The sequence below is a fragment of the Muscardinus avellanarius genome (genome assembly GCF_963383645.1).
Source record: "Muscardinus avellanarius genome assembly, chromosome: 14".
NCBI classification, from domain to species: Eukaryota; Metazoa; Chordata; class Mammalia; order Rodentia; family Gliridae; genus Muscardinus; species Muscardinus avellanarius.
The window spans coordinates 89,956,972-89,979,510 of NC_137800.1; the positions used below are offsets into that span (position 1 = coordinate 89,956,972).

The window sequence follows — 22,539 nt, forward strand, 5'->3', positions numbered from 1 at the left end:
TCACAGAGGGGCCCCTTCCACCTGCAGGACGAGGCCTTTCTGCCTGTGGCGGGGGTGGCGTAGCCTAAGCCCCTGGCCCGCTCTGTAGTCCTCAGCCCGCCCCTCTGCAGCGGCCTCCCCCCCCCCCCCCCGCAGGTACCAGCTGAAGCTCTTCGCCCGCATGTGCCTGGACCGCCAGTACCTGGCCATCGACGCGATCTCCCAGCAGCTGGGCGTGGACCTCATCTTCCTGTGCATGGCTGACGAGATGCTGCCCTTTGACCTGCGCGCCTCCTTCTGCCACCTCATGCTGCACGTGCACGTGGACCGCGACCCCCAGGAGCTGGTCACCCCCGTCAAGTTCGCCCGCCTCTGGACGGAGATCCCCACGGCCATCACCATCAAAGAGTGAGGGGCGGGCCGGGCCGGGCGGCGGCGGGGCGGCGGCCGCGGGGACCTCACGCCCGGTCCCCCGCACCCAGCTACGACTCCAACCTCAACGCCGCGCGGGACGACAAAAAGAACAAGTTCGCCAGCACCATGGAGTTCGTGGAGGACTACCTCAACAACGTGGTCAGCGAGGCCGTGCCCTTTGCCAACGAGGAGAAGAACAAGCTCACCTTCGAGGTGGGCGGGGCGCCCGGGGCGGGCCCCCAGGGCGGGCTGTGGGCCCCCAGTCCCCGCCTCCCAGCCCTTCCCGAGGCCCCGCCCGCCGCCGCCATCACCGCCCCGCCCTCCGCAGGTGGTCAGCCTGGCGCACAACCTCATCTACTTCGGCTTCTACAGCTTCAGCGAGCTGCTGCGGCTCACGCGCACGCTGCTGGGCATCATCGACTGCGTGCAGGGCCCGCCGGTGCTGCTGCAGGCCTACGAGGACGCGGGCGGTGAGGCGGCGCCCGGCTCGAGCGGGGCTCCCCTGCCGCCGGGTAGTGCGCGCCCCGCGGTGCCCGCCCCCCGTGACGCCGCTGTGCGCCCTCTGTGACCCCCAGGCAAGAACGTGCGGCGCTCCATCCAGGGCGTGGGGCACATGATGTCCACCATGGTGCTGAGCCGCAAGCAGTCCGTGTTTGGGGGCCCCAGCATGGCTGCGGGCGCCGCCGAGCAGCTGGACAGAAGCAAGTTTGAGAACAGCGAGGACATCGTGGTGATGGAGACCAAGCTGAAGATTCTGGAAATCCTGCAGGTGGCTGGGCCAGGGCCCGCGGGAGGAGATGCGCGGGGCAGGAGCAGGGGCCGGCAGGGGCCCTTCGGGTCCCAGTGCCTCGCGCTGGAGCGCGCTGCTGCCTACTCTGTTGCCACCTGGCCCGGTGATCCTCGAGGTGTGGTCCTCGGGCGCAGCACCGGCCCAATGGGAGACTTATTAGAAGTGTACATTCTCGCCGGGCGTGGTGGCCACGCCTGGAATCCCAGGAGGATCGCAGGTGCGAGCACAGCCTTAGCAAGAGTGAGACTTCATCAGCATAGTGAGAGCCTGTTTCAAAATAAAAATAAACAGCCGGGTGTGTTGGCGCACGCCTGGAATCCCAGGACTTGGGAGGCTGAAATCGAAGGATCGCAGGTTCGCGGCCAGCCTCAGCTACTTAGTGAGGCCCTCCACACCTTCGTGAGACCCTGTTTCAAAATAAAGAATAAAAACTAGGACTAGGGGTGTAGCTCGGAGGTAGAATGCTCCTGGCTCCATCCCCAGTAACACACACACACACACACACACACACACACGCACGCACATTCTTAGGCCCACTCCAGACCTGCTGAGTCAGGCATGCTGGAGGTGGGCTGTGGTCTTGTGACAAGCCCTCTTGGGGACTCCAGTATACCCCGGAGCCCAGCGTAACCCTCCCATCTTAGAGATGCAGGAAGTAAGGGGGGGGGGCTTTTTGAAAGTCATGGGGATTCAGCAAGCCAAGATGTGAGAACCCACCCATGTCTCCGTGAGGTGGAGGCCATCATCCCTGTGCTGGGCCTCATTTGAGATGACCGGGCCACACGCGGGGGAGGGGCTGTGGCCCTGGGTAGGGCCATGGGGCAGCCTCTGTGGGGACCCGTCCCGGCCAGGCCGGGATGGGGGAGGCAGAGGAGGCGGCTTCTGGCTTCCCGGGGTGTGACCAGAGTCTCTGTGCCCCTTGAGGATAGAGGCCAGTCACGGGTATCTTCAAACTCTGGGTCCCGAGCCTCGGTTTCCCCTCCCTGAGAGCCGCAGGGTCTGTTTGGTGGAGCGGGACGGGAGGACAGGAGTTGCCTGTGGAGCTGGGAGCTTGGTTCTCTTTGCTGTCTGTGTGACTGGGGCAAGGGTGCCGGGACCCCGGGGAGAGGGCTCTTGACTTGCTGTGGCCCCCCAGAGGCCGCAGGGCCCCCGCCTGACCCCCGCCCCGCCCCGTTGTGTCTAGTTCATCCTCAACGTGCGCCTGGATTACCGCATCTCCTACCTGCTGTCCGTCTTCAAGAAGGAGTTTGTGGAGGTGTTCCCCATGCAGGACAGTGGTGCCGACGGCACGGCGCCTGCCTTCGACTCCGCCAGTGAGTGCCCAGCTCCCGGCCCGACACTGGGGCGGCGCTCTCCCGGACCTCCAGTCCCTAAGCCCCTCTCCCCATTTGAGTGCCAAGGGTGGGATCCTTTCTCCAATCTGAAATGGGGAAACCGAGGCCCAAGGTCACAGCCAGTGGGCTGGGCCAGACCAGGGCCGGGTCTCCTAACCCCCAGGGCAGCGAGCCAGCCGCGTGGTGGCCCGGTCCCTGCTCCCATGGCCCCTGGCGGTGGACCTGCCCGGTGTCCCACCCTCCTCTCTCTCCCCACAGCTGCCAACATGAACCTGGACCGCATTGGAGAGCAGGCGGAGGCCATGTTTGGAGTGGGGTGAGGCTGGGGCAGAGGCAGGGGCTGGGTGGGAGATGATGGCCACACCCCCGGCCTGGGGGTGTCCCCTTCCTCCTCGCTCATTACCCCGCAGACCCTCACCAGGGTGCCCTCTGACCCCTCTACCTCCCTGAGCCGTGCCGGCCTCTTGGTCCTGGCCATCCTGGTCATCCCCCTGCCTCCGTGCAAGGCAGCTGTGTTGGTTTGTGGAGCCCCCAGGCCCAGGTGGCTGGGGCCCGGTGCCACGGCAGGGAGGTTCGCGGCCCGCCCCACCCCACACTGACAGCCGGAGGGGACGCAGCTGCCTCTGGCTTCTGTACCCTTGCTTGGTGTCTGGTGCAGCCCGCAGACCCTGTCTCAGAATGGCGTCTGCACTCATAAAAGGGAGTGTGTAGAGTTACCGAGGACACCAATGGCGTGGATAAATATTGAACAAAATATTGAAGAAAACAAACTAGAAGCGACAGTTATATATCTACCTCTTTATTAACACATTAAATTACGAGTGCCACCGATGGGTGTAATTAGCGCCATTACTTCTGAGTAGTGGAGAATGTAAACGATATTTCACAATTTCTGTTAACAACGCTGAAGTGATGTGAAAACAGCTGTGATTTTTATTGGTGACAAACTCACCGTACGCCTAATACGTTCTCATCAGAGGAAAGGCTGCAATTTGGATAGAGATTGGTAAAAGTTAGCCGGGCGTGGCGGCTCATGCTTGTAATCCCAGTGCCTGGGAGGATGAGACGGGAGGATTTCTGGTTTGAGGACACCCTCAGCCAATAGTGAGACTCTAATTAACCTAGCAAGACCCTGTTTCAAAACAAAAATAAAATAGGGCTGAGAGTGTAGCTCAGAGGTAGAGTCTCACTGAGTTGCAAAGGGCCTCACTAAGTAGCCAAGGCTGTCCATGAACTGCGATCTTCCTGTCTCAGCCTCCCGAATTCTGGGATTACAAGCGTGCGCCACCACGCCTGGCTAAGCCTCTGCAACTCAGTGAGACGCTGTTTCAAAATTAAAGCATAAAAAAAAATAGGGCTGGGGTGTAGCTCAGAGATAGAATTCCCCTGGGTTCCACCTCCAGCACCACACCAAAAGAAAAATATGAGACAAAAACTCAAAATGAACGTTTGTCATGTCCGTCCATAGACCCAGCTTCTGTCTGGGCGTCCCTGGTGGAGGTGCTGGGCCCGCGGGTCCCATACGAATGGCCCCTGCGTCGGGTGCCTAACCGAGGGCGGCCCCGCCCGATCCCAGGGGCACAGCGCTCCTCCAGGGGGCAGGACGCGCTGTCTGCACCGGGGGTAAACGTCCATCCTGGAAGCACTGTGGTGCGGGGCACGGCTCTGCCCGGCGGGTGGCGGGCGTGCCGTGCTCAGGCGCCCGCCTGCCCGCCCGCAGGAAGACCGGCAGCATGCTGGAGGTGGACGACGAGGGCGGCCGCACGTTCCTGCGCGTGCTCATCCACCTGGCCATGCACGACTACGCGCCGCTGGTGTCGGGGGCCCTGCAGCTGCTCTTCAAGCACTTTAGCCAGCGGCAGGAGGCCATGCACACCTTCAAGCAGGTGAGGGGCTCGGGACGCACATCTGGGAGGCTCTGCAGCCCTGCCGAGCTCCGAAAGGCGTGGGCCCGGCCTCTGCCACCGATCCTCCCAGCCTGGCTCCGTGTTACTTCTTACGCTGTGGCTGGAGCTTGGCAGTTTGCAGACTTTTACGCACGTCTCTGTTAAGTGCTTGGAATGGCGCCTGGCATGCTGAGGGGCCTGGAGTCCGTGGCTGTGAGGTTGTGTCCTCTTGACAGTTCCCCGTGAGATACCTGGGCCGCGGGGCTGGCATTTAACAAGTGCTTAGCGGGCACCGGGCACCAAGCACGGGGCTTGCGTTCCCCTGGGATTCTCACAGTGGCCAGAGCGAGGTGTGTGGGGGTCACGCGGGCCCTGGTCTTCAGAGCTCGCCAGTGTCCAGTGATGGTGACGGGCTTTGCTCTGCCGGTGTGGGGTCCGACTGAGCGAGGGACCGAGGGGTCACGGTACCACATGACGTGTTGGAGAGTAACCGAAGGCCGCGGCCTGACAGGTCAGGGCGGAGTGCAGAGACCCGCGGCCTGGGGCGGCTTCCTGGAGGTGGGGGCTCGGGCCGCAGAACACGGAGTAGGATTTGGCCGGACGGGGAAGAGCTCGTGTGGCGGGGCGACACTGGGGATCGTCCCAGCCTGGGGCAGGTACTGCGTCCTCGAAGTGCCTGTGGCGTGGGGGTGTCCGTCCCCCACCAAGTCCACTCCCCCTGCAGGTGCAGCTGCTGATCTCGGCCCAGGATGTGGAGAACTACAAGGTGATCAAGTCGGAGCTGGACCGGCTGCGCACCATGGTGGAGAAGTCGGAGCTGTGGGTAGACAAGAAGGGCAGCGGCAAGGGCGAGGAGGGCGAGGCCGGCGTCGCCAAGGACAAGAAGGAGGTGTGAGGAGGGTGCGGGCCTGGCAGGGCTGCCTGCCCCCAGAGCCGCCCGGCCAACCCGACCGTCCCGTCTGTGTCCCCAGCGGCCTACGGACGAGGAGGGCTTTCTGCACCCGCCTGGGGAGAAGAGCAGCGACAATTACCAGCTCGTCAAGGGCGTGAGTGGCCGAGGGGCCTTGCGGGTCCTGGGGGATCGGGGCTCTGCAGACCGCTGGCCCGGAGCCTCCGCTGGCTGGGCCTGGTCCCCTCCCTCCTGGACCTGCAGATAGATATCGTCCAGCTTTTCTGGCCTGTTCAAAACAATCCTGCTGAGGTCCAGATGGAATTATTTTAAAGCCGGGGAATTTACTGAAATCCATGCCACGGTCATACTGTTCCACTTGTGTTTCTGGGTGGACTCGGGCTCTTTGGAGCTTCCCTGGCTCGTGGCGATGGTCCAACTCGGCAGCTGTGACCTCCTTCCCCGTCCGGTCCCAGATGCAGCTTGGGGCGCAGCTGTGGTGGGCCGGGGAGCCGGGGCTGGAGGGAAGGGGCCCGGGCTCACTCGCGTCTCCACCCAGATCCTGGAGCGGCTGAACAAGATGTGCGGCGTCGGGGAGCAGATGCGGAAGAAGCAGCAGCGACTCCTCAAAAATATGGATGCTCACAAGGTCATGCTGGACCTGCTGCAGGTCCCCTACGACAAGGTGACGCTGGCTTCTGCCCTCCCGCCCCGTGGCACCGCGCAGAGCGAGCCCAAGCCACGCGCTGGCCGTCCCCAAGCCCCCGGCCCAGCCTGCCCCGAGTCCCCCACCCCCGACTCATCATGACCAGGAATCCGACCCCCCCCCCCCAATCATCTCAGCCTTTGACCCAGCCTCGCCCTGCGCCTCGGCCCTGGTCCCAGCACGTCTTCCTCCTCTGATAGCCACAGATCCAGATCCACCTCCACCTTTTTTTTTTTTTGGTATGGGGGATTGAACCTAGCGGGCCTTCTACGTTCAGGATACACCTCCAGCCTTTTTTAGTTTTTAAAAAACGTGAAACAGAATGTTGCGAAGTTGCTGAGGGTTTCAGAGTTGCTGAGGCTGGCCTTGAACCTGTGAGCCTTCTGTCTCAGCCTCAAAACACTGGGGTCACAGGTGTGTGCCACTGTGCCTAGCTCACCCTTTTTATTTTTTATTTTATTTTTTGTGGTACTGGGGATGGAACTCAGGGGCAGTCTACCTCTGAGCTACACTCCTTGCCCTAATTTTCACTTTTTATTTTGAAACAGGGCCTCACTAAGTAGCTGAGGCTGCCCCCAAACCTGCGATCCTCCTGTCTCAGCCTCCCAAGTACTGGGACCACAAGCGTGCGCCACCACGCCCGGCTGACCCTTTTTATCTTGAAGCAGGGCTTCGCTAGGCTGCTGAGGTTGCCCTCAAGCCTGCGATCCTTCTCTGTCTCTTGACTTCTGAGTACCGCTTGGGTCCATTTCAGCCTTTGACCCTCAGCTCCTGAGCATGACCCTGCTGACCCCGCCCTGACGCCGGCCTCTCCTTGGCCTGTGATGTCAGCGCGACCTTGCTCCAGCCCTGGCTCTGATTCCTCACCCCAGCCTTGCCCTGACGTCTTCCCCTGACGTCCCAGTGCCACCCGGCTCCTGCTCAGCCCTGACCCTGGTCCTCTGGTCCTGGCCCGGAGGCCCCTCCGGCCCTGGCCGAGGCGCTCAGCGGCCTCTCCCTCCCCCAGGGCGATGCCAAGATGCTGGAGATTCTGCGCTACACGCACCAGTTCCTGCAAAAGTTCTGCGCTGGGAACCCTGGCAACCAGGCCCTGCTGCACAAGCACCTGCACCTCTTCCTCACGCCGGGGGTGAGCCATGGCGCGGCGGGGGTGGGGCACGGGCCGGGACCCCACTGACGCCGCCCGCCCCCCAGCTCCTGGAGGCGGAGACCATGCAGCACATCTTCCTGAACAACTACCAGCTGTGCTCCGAGATCGGCGAGCCCGTGCTGCAGCACTTCGTGCACCTGCTGGCCACCCACGGGCGCCACGTGCAGTACCTGGACTTCCTACACACGGTCATCAAGGCCGAGGGCAAATACGTCAAGAAGTGCCAGGACATGATCATGACCGAGGTGAGGGCGCGGGGGGGGGGGCTCGGATGTGAGCCTGTCCGGGGAGGGAGGACCGGGACTGCAGGGCTGCTCAGAACAGGCTCATCACCTGTCACCAGCCCTGGGGGCCCACGCCTGTAACCCCAGTACTTGGGAGGCTGAGACAGGAGGATTGCAGGGAGGTCAGCCTCAGCAATGTAGTGAGACCTTGCTTCAAAATAAAAGTAAGAAGGGCTGAGGGTGTATCTTGGAGGTAGAACGCACCTGGGTTTAATCTCCAGTAGCAAAAATAATAGACAAATAAATGATACGGAGGTGCGGAAGTGGTTTGTGCTGTTAATTACCAACTGGCTTCACTACGAGTGATCTAATCGCTGCCGAGGGGGCGTGCGCACGCTCCGTGGGGGTTTCGAGGACAGGCTGTGGGAGCTGGGGGCGGGGTGAGCCTGCAGGGTAAGACAGGGGGCCCCTTTTCAGCAGGGAGTGTGGGGGGGTTCTGGGCCCCAGGGTCAGCGTCTCTGCTGCGGGGGGCCTGAGAATTCCAAAGCCCAGGCGGGGGAGGACTTCCAGAGCACAGGGAAGGCTGGGGTCGGATCCCGGCCCTCCCTGGAGGCGCAGGGCCCGGGCCACCGCACTGAGCCCCCCGCCCGCAGCTGACCAACGCGGGGGACGACGTGGTGGTGTTCTACAACGACAAGACGTCGCTGGCGCACCTGCTCGACATGATGCGGGCGGCGCGCGACGGCGTGGAGGAGCACAGCCCGCTCATGTACCACATCTCCCTGGTGGACCTGCTGGCTGCCTGCGCCGAGGGCAAGAACGTCTACACGGAGATCAAGTGCACGTCCCTGCTGCCCCTGGAGGACGTGGTCTCCGTGGTGACGCACGAGGACTGCATCACCGAGGTGGGGGGCAGCCCGGAGCCGCTGGGCCGCGCCTGGCGGGGCAGGGGAGGGGCGCAGGAAAGCCGGCTGGGGTCCCTGCCGCCCCAGCCTCCTCTCCCCGCCTCCCGCCGCCCAGGTCAAGATGGCTTACGTGAACTTCGTGAACCACTGCTACGTGGACACGGAGGTGGAGATGAAGGAGATCTACACCAGCAACCACATCTGGACGCTCTTTGAGAACTTCACCCTGGACATGGCTCGGGTCCGTCCCGCGGGGCCGGGGGTGGGCGGGGGCCTGCGTGGACCTCCAGCATCTCTCTGCGTCCTCCCCCAGGTCTGCAGCAAGCGCGAGAAGCGTGTGGCAGACCCCACCCTGGAGAGGTACGTGCTGACTGTGGTGCTGGATACCATCAACGCCTTCTTCAGCTCGCCGTTCTCCGAGAACAGCACCTCGCTGCAGGTGAGCCGCCCGCAGCTGCCATGGCCGGCCTTGGCATGGGGAAGAGGGAGGAGGAGTCATAGTTGCTTGTAGTGCTTGCAGTAGCAGGAGGACACACAGGTGTACCTGTCAGCCGTGCTGCGTAACAAATTACCCCCAAACTCAATCTAGAACAAGAAGCATTTGTCATCTCCCAGCGTCTGTGTGCCAGGAATTATGGCGGGAACTGTGACAGGCAGGGCTCCTAAGTTCAGTGGGGATGGGGGTCCTGGTGGTGGGGACAGTGGGACCTACTCCTCAAGGACAAGGTGGCTATAGTCACTGGACTTCAGGATGGATGCCTCAGCGTTCACCATGGCCCCCCACAGCTGGATTAGGCTGGTGCCTTCTGTGTGTGCAAAGTGCCGGGCCAGTCGAGGGGTCCAACTTGAAAACCGCGCATCAGGCCCCTCTCCAGCCCCCAATTCCCAGCCTGGAGCCAGCGCTCAGCTCCATGCCCTCTGAAGGAAAGAGAACAGGTTCCCTTGACAAAGGACTGTGTCACACTACCCGGACCCTAACTCCCAGAAGGCTGCAGCAGGAGGGGCTCCCCGCGGCGAGGCGGGGTGCAGCGGGGAGGATCCTTCTGAGCGTGGCAAGCGGGAGGCGGGGTCTGTCCACGCAGCGGGAGTGGCTTCACCTTGACACGTTTGTTTTGGTGAATCCTGGCGGTGTCCCCACCTCTGATCAGCCCCAAGGAAAGGGGCCGGGGACTGGGTGAGCAGGACGAGAGTGGGTGGGAAAGAGACTTCTCAAAGTCTGCCTTTAATAACCTTTTGGTTTTTGAACCATGTACATGCACCACCGTTTCCCTTTCATTAGCATATTTAATAACTTTTAAAGGGAGAACAGCAACGTGGCCGTGAGCCCCAGGCTGGGGCCTTGGGCTACTCCCAGGGCTGCAGGTTGCACCCCGATGGAGGGAGGAGGCGGCTTTCAAACTGGCACAAAGGCACCTCCCTCGGGCCCCGGTCCCGGCCGCCCAGGTGGTGGGCCAGGCTGCAGCAGCGGGTGGCGTGGCCTCTTGCAGACACACCAGACGATCGTGGTTCAGTTGCTGCAGTCCACCATGCGGCTGCTGGAGTGCCCGTGGCTGCAGCAGCACCACAAGGGCTCCGTGGAGGCCTGCATCCGCACCCTCGCCATGGTGGGTGAGTGTGCCCGGCCTCGCCCCGCCACCTTAGTCCTAAGCCAGGTGTGGTGGCGCCCCCCTGCAGTCCCGGTACTTGGGAGGCTGAGATGGGAGGATTGCAGGTTTGAGGCCAGCCTTGGCAACTTTGTGAGACCCCGTTTCAAAGTAAAAAAAAAATTTTTTTTAAAGGCTGGGGGATATAGCTTGGAGTTAGAATGTCCCTGGGTTTCATCCCCAGTACCAACACACACACACACACACACACACACACACACACACACACACACCAGCAGATTGACAGTCCCCAAACAGAGTTGTGTGTTTACAAATGATAGCAGGTAGGAGGGGTGTACGGGTGGAGAAGAGGCGGGGAGGGATGAGCGGGAGGAGAGGAGGGTCAGGGTAGAATTGGAGGCAGAAACTATCTTTTAACCCTGAGGAGGAAGAGCGCGGGCCCCTCACCCCCTCAGTGGGGCCGGGTGGGTCCTCGTGCCCTCGGTCGCTCGCCTGTCCCCTGGGCGCTGCCCGGAGCCCACGCTCCAGTGCCCGCCCCGTCCCCCCAGCCAAGGGCCGCGCCATCTCGCTGCCCATGGACCTGGACGCGCACATCAGCATGCTGCTCAGCAGCGGCGCCAGCTGCGTGGCCGCCGCCCAGCGGAACGCCTCCAACTACAAGTCCACCCCGCGGGCCTTCCCCCGTGTCGCCCCCGCCGCCAACCACTGGGACTACAAGAATATCATCGAGAAGCTGCAGGTGCGTGCGGCCGCCGGCCCTGCTGCTCCCCAGCGCGGCCCCTCCCGTGGGCTGCTAGGGGCAGGACGGTCCCGAGTGGTGTCACTCCAGGGGGGCAGAGCCGGCGTGGTGGCGCACGCTTGTAATCCCAGCACCTGGGAGGCTGAGACAGGAGGATCGCGTTTCGCTGCCAGCTTCAGCAATTTAGGCCCTCGGCAACTTAGTGAGGCCTTGTTTCAAGATGACAAATAGAAAGGTCTGGAGTATACTTTGGAGGCCGCCCTAGGCTCAATCCCCAGTACACCTTCCCCCAAAAAAGTAGAAAGTAAAAACGTAACCGCAGAGAGCGAGGAGGGGCAGGCGCTTGCGGGGCGGACCGCCCTGCTCCTGCGGGCTCCCACACCTCCTGCTGGCTCCAGCCGGGTACGGTCCTTGCTGTGTGTCCAGATGCCCATGAGCGCAGTGTAGAGGAAGCTTTTATTTGCTCAGTTTTGGAGGTTTCGGTCCACGTGGGGCCGGTCACGCCCGTGGAGCTCAGGTGTCGGCACCGAGCGAGTAAGAAGGGGCCTGTGGACACATGCGGGCCCGCAACCCACCTCCGCCAGCCGCACCCCGGCCCCTCTCCACCCAGGCCCCGTCGGCACACCAGCGTCCTCAGGGTCGCCTCAGCACCAGCCCATGAGCTCCTCAGGCTTTGTTCTGCATCTAAACCCCGGCCCTGATTACACGGCACGGCCTGCCCACCGTCTTGCTGGCCCGTAGACGGCCATGGTGGGCTGTTAGCCCCAGCTGGCAGGAGACGGAGGCTCCGAGAGGGCCAGGCGTTTGCACGAGGTCCCGTGAACACAGCTAGAAGAGGGTCTGGGGAAGAGCGAGGCCTGGGGTCCAGCCAGGCAGGCTCTACATGGAGGCCATGCTCGGTGCGGGTGTTTGTGGGCCCTGGCTCGCGCCGCCGGGAGCGAGGCAGTCTGTGGGGCTGTGTGGTGTTTGGGTCAGTGGGGCAATGGCGGTCAAGTGGCGGCCGGCGCTGAGCCTGCCTTCCCCTCCCCAGGACATCATCACGGCCCTGGAGGAGCGGCTGAGGCCCCTGGTGCAGGCCGAGCTGTCGGTGCTGGTGGACGTGCTGCACTGGCCGGAGCTGCTCTTCCTGGAGGGCAGCGAGGCCTACCAGCGCTGTGAGAGCGGAGGCTTCCTGTGCAAGTGAGCGGCCGGCCAGGGCAGGGCCGGGTGTGGTCAGGTGGGCGCCTCCTGGCCTGAGCCGCCTTCCTCGCCGCGCAGGCTGATCCAGCACACAAAGGACCTCATGGAGTCGGAGGAGAAGCTGTGCATCAAGGTGCTGCGGACCCTGCAGCAGATGCTGCTCAAGAAGAACAAGTGCGGGGAGCGGGTGAGTGCGGCCCGGGCCTCACTGCCGTCCTCGGCGGCCTGGCCTCCACCGGGCCTCACTGCCGTCCTCGGCGGCCTGGCCTCCACCGGGCCTCACTCCCGTCCTCGGTGGCCTGGCCTCCACCGGGCCTCACTGCCGTCCCTGGCCTCCACCGGGCCTCACTGCCGTCCCTGGCCTCCACCGGGCCTCACTCCCGTCTTCCGCAGGGCAACCAGCTGCGTAAGATGCTGCTGCAGAACTACCTCCAGAACCGCAAGGCCGGCTCCCGGGGGGACCTTCCGGACCCCACGGGCACCGGTGAGTGTGCCCGGCCCCGCCCTGCCCCTGCCCCTGCGTGGCGGGTGCCTCACTCCACCCGCCCTCAAGCGAGCTCCCCTGCAGGCCTGGACCAAGACTGGTCGGCGATCGCGGCCACCCAGTGCCGGCTGGACAAGGAGGGGGCCACCAAGCTGGTGTGCGACCTCATCACCAGCACCAAGAACGAGAAGATCTTCCAGGAGAGCATCGGCCTGGCCATCCGCCTGTTGGACGGGGGCAACACCGAGATCCAGGTGGGTGGGCTGCACCCGGCCTGGGGGGTGGAGCCGAGGCCTTGGGGCCTCCCGCCCCGCCAGGTCCATTCTCTTTGCCCTCAGCCCCCGCCCCGCAGCCCCTGGCGCCCAACTCGAGGCGCCCCTTCAGTCATTTAGAATCATCCCGCAGCCACCTGCTCACACCTGACACGTCAGCACCCGGCGCCATCTGTGCTGGCAACGTCCTAGGCAGAGGGAGCAGCAGCAGAGACAAAGCTGGGCCAGGCGTGATCGTGCACGCCTGCGACCTCAGTACTCGAGGCTGGCGTGATCGAGCACGCTCGCGACCTCAGTACCGAGGCTGAGACAGGAGGACTGCAAATGCAAGGCCAGCCCCGGCAACTTAGGGAGTCCCTCAGCAATTCAGTGAGACCCTGTTTCAAAATAAAAAATGGAGCAGGGCATGGTAGTGCACACCTGTCATCCCAGTACTTGAGAGGCCGAGACAGGAGGATGGCAGGTTTGTGGCCAGCTCCAGCAATGTAGCAAGACCCTTTTTCAAAACCAAGAGAAAAATAGGGCTGGGGACGTAGCTCGGGTAGAATGCTCTGGGTTCAATCCTCAGTGTGTGCACGTGTGTATACACACACACACATGCACACACAGGTGTAGCTTAGGTTCAATCTTGTGTACTGGGGAAGGAAAATAAAACAAAGGTGTGTCCAGGAAGAGCCCAGAGCGGAGGTGAGCAGAGCCTGGGGTCGGCGCACGTAGAGGGCAGAGGCGGCAGGCCACCAGTGGGCACTGCCAGCCATGGCTTTTCTTCTCGGGAGACGGCGCAGAGGAGGGACGGGCTGTGTGGGCAGCATATGGGCTGCCTCCCAAAGGCGGCTGTGGGAGGCTGGGGGGAGGGTGCCGCCTCCCACGGCCACCTTGGCTCCTCAAGCCCTCGCTGTCCGATGGCCGCGACCCCTGCCCCAGCCCGGGGGGCGGCACAGCGCTGAGGCCATTCCCACCCCGCCCACCTCCAGAAATCCTTCTACAACCTGATGACCAGCGACAAGAAGTCCGAGCGCTTCTTCAAGGTGCTGCAGGACCGCATGAAGCGCGCGCAGCAGGAGACCAAGTCCACGGTGGCCGTCAACATGAGCGACCTGGGCAGCCAGCCGCGCGAGGACCCTGAGCCGGCCGCGGCCGCCACCAAGGGCCGCGTGGCCTCCTTCTCCCTGCCCAGCTCGCCGCGCTTCGCGCTGGGCCCGGGTCTGCTCCGGGGCGCCGAGGCGGGCGCGCACGCGCAGAGCAACGAGATGGGCGCGGCCGTGCTCAGCATGCAGCCCATCCTGCGCTTCCTGCAGCTGCTGTGTGAGAACCACAACCGCGACCTGCAGGTCAGTGCCCGCGCCCGCCGCCCGCCGCCCGCCGCCCGCCCGCGCGCCATGCCCTGTCTCTGCCCCCAGAACTTCCTGCGCTGTCAGAACAACAAGACCAACTACAACCTGGTGTGCGAGACGCTGCAGTTCCTGGACATCATGTGCGGCAGCACCACCGGGGGCCTGGGGCTGCTGGGGCTCTACGTCAACGAGGACAACGTGGGCCTCGTCATCCAGACCCTGGAGACCCTCACTGAGTACTGCCAGGGCCCCTGCCACGAGAACCAGGTGGGTGCTGAACGTGCGGGGCGCGGGCCCGGGCCGCCCAGCTCTGAGCCTCCGCTGCCACCTCCCGCAGACCTGCATCGTGACGCACGAGTCCAACGGCATAGACATCATCACCGCGCTCATTCTCAACGACATCAGCCCCCTGTGCAAGTACCGAGTGGACCTGGTGCTGCAGCTCAAGGTGGGGCCGGTGCAGTGCGCACGCGCGACTCGGGTGTGTGGTGTGCAGGCGGTGCGGCGCGGCCCAGGCATCTCGTGCGTGTGAGTGTGTGCACGGGAGGTGCATGTGTGAGCAAACGTGCACCTATTCTAGAAGCATCTGTCCTGGCCCCTCCGAGGCCTCGCTGTGTGTATACTCGCCCTTGTCTGGGGTGTGGGCGTTTTCCCGGGTGGGGTGGAGGCAGGCCTGGAGGTGCAGGGCGCATCTCTGCAGGGTTGGGAAGGCGCGAGTGGAGCCGGCGGTGGCGGCCTCACCCGCCCTTCCCACCCAGGACAACGCCTCCAAGCTGCTCCTGGCCCTGATGGAGAGCCGTCACGACAGCGAGAACGCTGAACGCATCCTCATCAGCCTGCGGCCCCAGGAGCTGGTGAGGCTGCGCAGGCCCGCGGGGCGCAGGACCAGCCCTGGAGCGCGGGTGTGGGGCGAGGGCCCGAGTGGCCCTGCTGCCCCCGGGAGGGCATTCAACGGCCCTGTCCTGCCAGGTGGACGTCATCAAGAAGGCCTACCTGCAGGAGGAGGAGCGTGAGAACTCGGAGGTGAGCCCACGTGAAGTGGGCCACAACATCTACATCCTGGCCCTGCAGGTACTGGCCCTCCCCCAGCACTCGAGGCCCCGCCCCAGAGGCCCCGCCCCCAACCTGCGCCTGGAACCTTCTGCTTGCTCAGCTCTCCAGGCACAACAAACAGCTGCAGCACCTGCTGAAGCCGGTGAAGCGTATCCAGGAGGAGGAGGCGGAGGGCATTTCCTCCATGGTGGGTCCCCCAGGGTGGGCGGGGCTTAGACCCAGTGGGCGGGGCCTGCCGGAAATTGGATGTCAGGGGTGAGGGCAGAACTGAAAATGGAGTGCCTGGTGGGAATCTGGGAACCCAGTGAGAATTCCAGATGTGCAGGGCGTGCCGGCCCGGGGGGAGATGTGACCCAAGGCGCTGCCTGGTACTGAGTGAGGAGCTTGGAATTGAGAGCCCAATTCAGACTCAAACCTAGCGGCCAGGCTTGGGGTGGGGTCGGAATGGGGGCCAGGGTGAACCACAACTTAGAAGCGCAAGCAAGTCAGGCATGGTGCGCATGCGTGCTTGTAATCCCAGTACTTGGGAGGCTGAGACAGGAGTGTAGGTTTGAGGCCAGCCTCAGCAACTTAGTGAAGTTCTCAGCAATTTAGGGAGACCCTATTTCCAAAGAAAACCAAAGAGGACCGAAGGTTGAGCTCAGAGGTAGAAAGCCCTGGGGTTCAATCCGAAGCATAAAAAAGCAACACCTGTGTGGCCACAGGGCGGTCTGGAAGCTTTGAGCAGCTCCTGGGCAGAGGTGTTCCCTGGCCGGGGCCCTCCTGCCCCCAGCTCCTCTGGGCTGGGCCCGCGCTGGGCGGAGTGGCCTGGGTCAGCGGTGGGGGCACACCGTGGGCGCCGCTGTGGCTCTGCCTGACTGCGGGCCTGACCCGGCGCCCTCCCCCCAGCTCAGCCTAAACAACAAGCAGCTGTCGCAGATGCTCAAGTCCTCAGCGCCTGCGCAGCAGGAGGAGGAGGACCCCCTGGCCTACTACGAGAAGCACACGTCGCAGATCGAGGTGAGGCCGGGCGCGGGCGGGCGGCGAGGCCCTGTGGGTGCGGTGCAGGGTGCTGACCGCCAGCCCGCCCTTGTGCACTCAGATCGTGCGGCAGGACCGCAGCATGGAGCAGATCGTGTTCCCGGTGCCCGGCATCTGCCAGTTCCTGACGGAGGAGACCAAGCACCGGCTCTTCACCACCACCGAGCAGGACGAGCAGGGCAGCAAAGTGAGCGACTTCTTCGACCAGTCGTCCTTCTTGCACAACGAGATGGAGTGGCAGCGCAAGCTCCGCAGTGAGCGCGGCGTCCCGGGGCTCGGGCGAGGGCGGCCGCCGGCGGGCAGAGGTCTGACCCGTGCCGCCCCCAGGCATGCCGCTCATCTACTGGTTCTCCCGCCGCATGACACTGTGGGGCAGCATCTCCTTCAACCTGGCCGTGTTCATCAACATCATCATCGCCTTCTTCTACCCGTATGTGGAGGGCGCGTCCACAGGTGAGGGCCCGGGCAGGCCAGCCGGGGCAGGCACCCCACGCCACCACGGGAGACGTGTGGCCCAGGGACAGGCAGGTCTTGGGTGATGGGAGAGGCATGTGTGGCACACGCTTAGGTGCCAGCTGGAAGCCAGACGTGGCCGCAGCAGTGGGAGAGGCGGGAGTAGCAGGAGGCCAGCCCAGGCCAGGACGTGAGGCACTCAGGAGGCCGGGCTGCGGTGGCGGGGCGCCCGCTCACGGTCGCCCGCCCGCAGGCGTGCTGGGCTCCCCGCTCATCTCGCTGCTGTTCTGGATCCTCATCTGCTTCTCCATCGCCGCCATGTTCACCAAGCGCTACAGCGTCCGCCCCCTCATCGTGGCACTCATCTTGCGGTCCATCTACTACCTGGGCATTGGGCCCACGCTCAACATCCTGGGCGCCCTCAACGTGAGTGGGGCGCCCTCCTGGACCCGCTGGCTCACCCTCCGTGGCTCTGCAGCTGCCTGTCCTCCCCAACCGCCACTCCTGCTCCTGCCCGCCTCTGCGTCAGCCCCAGCGCACCTCAGCCCCATGGCTGGGACCATTCTGTGCCTCCCCTCTCCCCTGATAGTGGGGCAGCTGGTACTGGCAGACAGGAGCCCCTTGGGAGCAGCGGCCTGGGGTGGCTGTGGGTGTGGTGATTGTGTACTGCGCAAAGGTGCTCCCAGGTAGCCGTGAGATCTGTACAGTGTGACCGTTTCCTGACCTCCCAGGAAGGCACTAGCTCAGTCACTGTGCCAGGCAGGGGCGGTCTCCCTGGTCCCCATCCTCCTTTACCTGAGCCTCAGCTTCTTCCTGGAGTGGAGGATCCAAGGGGCTTCTGTATTCGGGGAGCACTTTCGTTCATGCTGTACCCCCCCATGCTGAGCAGGACCAGCCCCAATTTGTTCCCCGAAGCCTGGGCCTGAGTTGGGCGTGGGTGGGCACGGTGGAGGGCAGTCAGGGCGGGTGGGCGCTGACTCCGTGCCCTACACTCGCCCCCAGCTGACCAACAAGGTTGTGTTCGTGGTGAGCTTTGTGGGCAACCGCGGCACCTTCATCCGGGGCTACAAGGCCATGGTCATGGACATGGAGTTCCTCTACCACGTGGGCTACATCCTGACCAGCGTGCTGGGCCTCTTTGCCCATGAGCTCTTCTACAGTATCCTGGTGAGCCTGCGGGCTGGGCGGGCCACGGCGGCTGGGTGTCCTGTGAGCACGGCCTGGTCCCCGGCAGTGGTCTCTCCATTAACCAGTTTGCTTCCGGGAGGGAGGAGTCATTCTTCAGGATCCTCCACGCAGCCCTGGCCGGGTCCTCGAGGCTCTGATGGCCCCTCCTGGCCCCCATCTCTCCCATACACTGGGGGTTCAGGCTGGCCTGGAGCTTAAGCAGGGGTCTGCACACCGGCGCAGCTGCTCCTAGCTGGGACTTTGGGCAAGTTTCTGAAGTGCCCGATGCCTCAGTTTCCCCGTCTGGAAAGTGGCTCTACTTTCTAGAATAATTGTGGGAGTGAAAGGAACTAGTGCTTGCAAAGCAGCTAAGAGTGTTTCCCGGTGCTGGTATCTCCTGCTGTGGCCGCCCCCCCCCCCCCCTGCCGGACCCCATCTCCATGGTCTTAGAACCACAGCTTTCTCCCAGGAGCCCTTGACAGGCCCGCCAGCACGGTCACTCCCGCTGGAACACAGTCCACTGCAGAGCTGGTGGGAAGCCTCGGGGCCTGGCGGTGTGCCGGGAGGCCGGCGGCCCAACCCCTCACGGCACCACCTCGCCTTGCAGCTCTTTGACCTCATCTACCGGGAGGAGACGCTGTTCAACGTCATCAAGAGCGTGACACGCAATGGCCGCTCCATCCTGCTGACCGCCCTGCTGGCCCTCATCCTCGTCTACCTCTTCTCCATCGTGGGATTCCTCTTCCTCAAGGACGACTTCATCCTCGAGGTGGACCGGCTACCGGTCAACCACTCCAGAGGTCTGGGGCTTCCCCTGGGGTGGGCACGGGAGGAGCCTGGCCTTGCCCTGCTTACCTCCCCCCAGGCTCCCCATCTGTATGCCCTGGTGGGTCCTGGGGGAGGTCTTCCTCACACCAGTCTCGCCCCAGTTGGTCTAGTTCACACTAGTCTGATGGGAGGGCAGGGGCGCGGAGAGCCGTGGGAGCCGCTTGCTTGAGAGCAGAGGCCCCTGCAGATCTGTCTTGGTAAATGTGGCGGCTGCAGGAGCTGCCTGTGTGCCAGGCCCAGGGCACAGGGCTCCCTGCCGGCCCTGTGCGCGCTCCTGGTGTGGGCAGAGGCACGGAGGGCCTGCACTGAAGCCAGGGTGGGGGGGGGGGCAGACGGGACTGGATGTCTCCGGGAGGATGGGAGCTGGGCAGGCTCAAGGGGACGAGTGTGCGCGCACGTGGGCTTCCTGGTGACTCAGCCCACCCTCTGCAGCCGGGCCCCTGGGGGTGCCACCCGGAGCTGCCACACTTGTGGGTTCCTGCAGCGGGGACAAGGTGGAGTGTGTCTCGGGGGTCTCGGTGCCTGAGGTCCTGGAAGGTGAGCGGGTGTGGGAGCCTGGGGGTGGGGTGGGGTGGAGGCAGGTGGCCGGCCTGAGCGTGCCGTCCACTCACAGAGGACGAGGAGCTGGACAGCGCGGAGCGGGCCTGCGACACTCTGCTGATGTGCATTGTCACCGTCATGAACCACGGGTTGCGCAATGGTGGCGGCGTGGGCGACATCCTCCGCAAGCCCTCCAAAGATGTGAGCACCCCTGCCCCGTGCCGGCCCCCAGGGCCCAAGCCCCGGTCCAGACAGCTACCATGGAGCCCCTCGGCCGCCAGGCTCCCCTCCCCTCAGGCCTTCAGAGCTGACCCCCAGTCTCTAGGTCTGTTTCCCCACTTGCTTTCTATGCCCAGCGAGTCCTAGTTGTTGCTCCTGAGCACCCTGCCCCACCTCTGTCCCCAGGCTGGGAGGACAGCCTGGCAGCCACAGCGCCTGGGGCCGGGAAAGGTGTGAGTCAGGCGGTGGGCTGGGCAGGGCAGGGCTGCGCAGGGCGGGTGGGAGGCTTCGCAGGCCTCTTGACTTGGCTCCGGCAGCCAGCCGCCCTAGCCGCCTAAGCGAGGAGCCTCCTCCCTGGGCAGACAGGGCTTCCAGAATGTGAGGCCAGGCACTGAGGGCGGGCAGAGGCGTCTGGAGCCGATCGTCTCTGCAGTGCTGATGGAGCTCAGGCCTTGCAATGTGCGGGCGGGCCCCCACCACTGAGCTGGCCCCAGCCCTCAGAGCTGGCTCTTCCCCTAACCCAGAGTCGGGGAGAGAGAAGTCTAGACCTGCAGCCCGGCTGCTCACACTAACTCCCGCAGAGCTTCTCCCAGGTGCCCGCCAGGCCCGCTCTTTCCACCCGGGGCTTCTGGGTGCAGTTCTCGCTCCAGGGAGCCAGGCGCCGCTGCCACCCTCACGGCCCTGGAGTCGGGGCCTGTGCAGTGGCCCGGGCCCGGCCAGCCTGCGCTCTCACCCGCAGGAGTCCCTGTTCCCGGCCCGGGTGGTGTACGACCTCCTGTTCTTCTTCATTGTCATCATCATTGTGCTGAACCTCATCTTTGGGGTGATCATCGACACCTTCGCCGACCTGCGCAGCGAGAAGCAGAAGAAGGAGGAAGTCCTCAAGACCACGTGCTTCATCTGTGGTGAGCCCGCCTGGCACGGGCGGCAGGCCCGAGGGACCGGCAGCTGCGCGGCCTCGGCCTTCTGCTTTCTGTCCAGGGCCTCCCAGCCCCCTGAGGTGAAGGAGCAGGAGTTGCCTGCAGGGCACGTCCCTTACCCAGCTCCTCCTGCTTCTGTGCGAAGTGCTGGCGTGAGCTCCCAGAGTCCTCGGCTGCCGCTGCCCGAGGCTGCAGCTGGGCAGGGCAGGACTGGTGGCTAAGTGCCTGGTGCTTTAAATAGAGTGACCTAAATAGTCCCGCGCGGGCTGTCAGAGCGCTCATCACGAGAAGAGACCCCCGTCGAGGCCCTGTCCCCTCCCCGGTGGCCCGCAGTGGTTGATGGCTTCGGCCCCTGCCCGCAGGTCTGGAGAGGGACAAGTTCGACAACAAGACAGTGTCCTTCGAGGAACACATCAAGCGGGAGCACAACATGTGGAACTACCTGTACTTCATTGTGCTGGTCCGAGTCAAGAACAGGACAGACTACACGGGCCCCGAGAGCTACGTGGCCCAGATGATCAAGGTGACCCCGGAGGCCGCCCGGGGCTGGGCACTCTGCTCCCGAGAGGAGCGGCCACATCTGCCTGCACTGTCCTGGGAGGTGGACAGCTGCAGACGCTTATCGGGAGGTCAGCGGGGGCAAGGGGCAGCCCTGGGCTCCGGGGACCCTGCCAGCTGCCCGTGCTGCGGCCAGCCTCCTGCTCGCTGTTGTCGAGAACTGGCAGCCCAGATGGGCGCAGTGACACTGGACTGTGGTGCAGGAACCAGGGGTGTGGGAGTGGGGAGACCCTGCCTGGGGCTGCAGCTGTGGGGTTCTCTGGGCATCCTCTATTAGGCCCTCCCTCCTGGGCCAAGAGGGAGCCTGGGAAAACGTCAAATGTAGAGGGACTGACCCATCAGCCTCGTTTCCAGTCATGAAGGGAGTGTCGGCAGTGGACAGAAATGGGGAGTCTATTTGTTCTTTGAGTACTGGTTTCTGTTGGCCTGAGAACTTTCAGAGCTGCTTGGTCCACACCCACCCCATCCCAGGAAGCGTTGCCTCGGGCACGCTGGGCGCCAGCCCTCCTGGGGGGGCCGCTGGCTCCCTTGGCTTGCCATCTGTCTGGGTCGCATCTTCTGGGGCGTGGGCGTGTCAGGAGGAGGGAAGGAGTCCGGGGCATGAGCGCAGAGGCCTTTGCTGCACCCGCGGTGGCCAGAGTCAACAGATGGTGCCGATACCTTCCCAGGACATGCAGGACATGAAGCCGCTGGGCCGAGGGAGACCCTGGGCAGCTCACGTTTCCCATGACACAGCCCTGCCAGTCATTTGTCAAGGCCAGCGAAGCCTCCCCCGGAGATGCCGCTTTCCCGGGCGTGGCAGGCCCGCTCACCCTGCTGGTGGTCTCTTCCAGAACAAGAACTTGGATTGGTTCCCTCGGATGCGGGCCATGTCGCTGGTGAGCAACGAGGGCGAGGGCGAGCAGAACGAGATCCGCCTCCTGCAGGAGAAGCTCGCCTCCACCATGAAGCTGGTGTCCCACCTCACCGCACAGCTCAACGAGCTCAAGGAGCAGGTGGGCCGCCGGCCTGGGCGCGGGGTTCCACCCCTCCCCTCCATGGAGGGCTGGGCGGCGCGGGGAGCCGCTGCCCCTTCCCACTGTGGCCCTGGCCCTGCAGCTCCCCGGGCCAGCTCGCGAGGGGCTCTGAAGCACCTGCGCCTTGGATCCCCTTGCTCGGGCGGCCGCCTCCACATCTGGCAGCAATGGCCTGGGCGGGCCGCCCCTCACAGCTGCACCCCTCGGGTGGAGCTGATGCTCCGCCACCTGGGGAGGCTGCACGGCCTGGCCTGACCGGGCTGCTTCTCCCCAGATGACGGAGCAGCGGAAGCGCAGGCAGCGCCTAGGCTTCGTGGACGTGCAGAACTGCATGAGCCGCTGAGGCCAGCCCTGGAGACGGCGACGCAGGGACACTGCCTCCTGCTCCAGCCCGGCGCCCCGCAAGGTGCTCCAGCTTCCAGTGCCCACTGCCGGCCCAGCCCAGTCCAGACTGGGACCACGGGGTAGGGCCAGGGCTGACAGTCCTGCCTAGAGCCCCTAAGAGACTTGGGAGTGCTGCGAGCCTCAGTTTACCTTGATGCCTTAGAGGCAGCCAAGTCCTCAAGACCCTGCCCCTCGAAGCAGTGACTGACACTCCTGCCCTCCCGTGGTGGCCAGGTGCGGGGTCACCCATCTCCAAGCACTACATCATGGCCGCCGTTGCTAGTATTCGGGGCTTCGTTATTTAACTTATCCCAGGGTGCCATGTCCAGCGTCGCGCAGCCCGCCCTGCGCCCGTGGTGTGCCGAGCGGGCTGGCCGCGCCAATGTCTTGTGTTAGACTGCTGTCTTTCCTCCTGGTGTCAGGTTTTACAGACCCTTTGTCCCAAGAACTACTATGTTACTTGCCTTACGTAAATTAATAGAAACCTAGCTC

The 22,539-nt window shown here is 64.1% G+C and overlaps 1 protein-coding gene across 1 annotated transcript in view; it reads left to right on the plus strand.

Annotated features, from left to right (window-relative positions):
- The window catches only part of ITPR3 (inositol 1,4,5-trisphosphate receptor type 3), a gene marked incomplete at both ends in the record, with an annotated part of 55,394 nt that extends 33,388 nt beyond the window's left edge, over positions 1-22,006 (plus strand). The window contains 39 exons of the mRNA XM_080710404.1: positions 136-387; positions 462-606; positions 722-863; positions 969-1,162; positions 2,367-2,496; positions 2,776-2,833; positions 4,238-4,403; positions 5,128-5,292; positions 5,375-5,449; positions 5,852-5,977; positions 7,005-7,127; positions 7,193-7,393; positions 8,026-8,277; positions 8,393-8,539; positions 8,591-8,716; positions 9,765-9,885; positions 10,430-10,620; positions 11,651-11,799; positions 11,878-11,986; positions 12,193-12,283; positions 12,368-12,537; positions 13,530-13,886; positions 13,956-14,156; positions 14,227-14,337; positions 14,648-14,743; positions 14,859-14,960; positions 15,043-15,129; positions 15,831-15,941; positions 16,024-16,216; positions 16,290-16,415; positions 16,669-16,841; positions 17,418-17,582; positions 18,190-18,382; positions 18,843-18,947; positions 19,024-19,151; positions 19,909-20,074; positions 20,452-20,612; positions 21,481-21,642; positions 21,938-22,006. Coding sequence (XP_080566530.1) covers positions 136-387; positions 462-606; positions 722-863; positions 969-1,162; positions 2,367-2,496; positions 2,776-2,833; positions 4,238-4,403; positions 5,128-5,292; positions 5,375-5,449; positions 5,852-5,977; positions 7,005-7,127; positions 7,193-7,393; positions 8,026-8,277; positions 8,393-8,539; positions 8,591-8,716; positions 9,765-9,885; positions 10,430-10,620; positions 11,651-11,799; positions 11,878-11,986; positions 12,193-12,283; positions 12,368-12,537; positions 13,530-13,886; positions 13,956-14,156; positions 14,227-14,337; positions 14,648-14,743; positions 14,859-14,960; positions 15,043-15,129; positions 15,831-15,941; positions 16,024-16,216; positions 16,290-16,415; positions 16,669-16,841; positions 17,418-17,582; positions 18,190-18,382; positions 18,843-18,947; positions 19,024-19,151; positions 19,909-20,074; positions 20,452-20,612; positions 21,481-21,642; positions 21,938-22,006 — 5,839 coding nt within the window. The remainder of the gene's footprint in view (positions 1-135; positions 388-461; positions 607-721; positions 864-968; positions 1,163-2,366; positions 2,497-2,775; positions 2,834-4,237; positions 4,404-5,127; positions 5,293-5,374; positions 5,450-5,851; positions 5,978-7,004; positions 7,128-7,192; positions 7,394-8,025; positions 8,278-8,392; positions 8,540-8,590; positions 8,717-9,764; positions 9,886-10,429; positions 10,621-11,650; positions 11,800-11,877; positions 11,987-12,192; positions 12,284-12,367; positions 12,538-13,529; positions 13,887-13,955; positions 14,157-14,226; positions 14,338-14,647; positions 14,744-14,858; positions 14,961-15,042; positions 15,130-15,830; positions 15,942-16,023; positions 16,217-16,289; positions 16,416-16,668; positions 16,842-17,417; positions 17,583-18,189; positions 18,383-18,842; positions 18,948-19,023; positions 19,152-19,908; positions 20,075-20,451; positions 20,613-21,480; positions 21,643-21,937) is intronic.
- Positions 22,007-22,539: the final 533 nt, after the last annotated feature.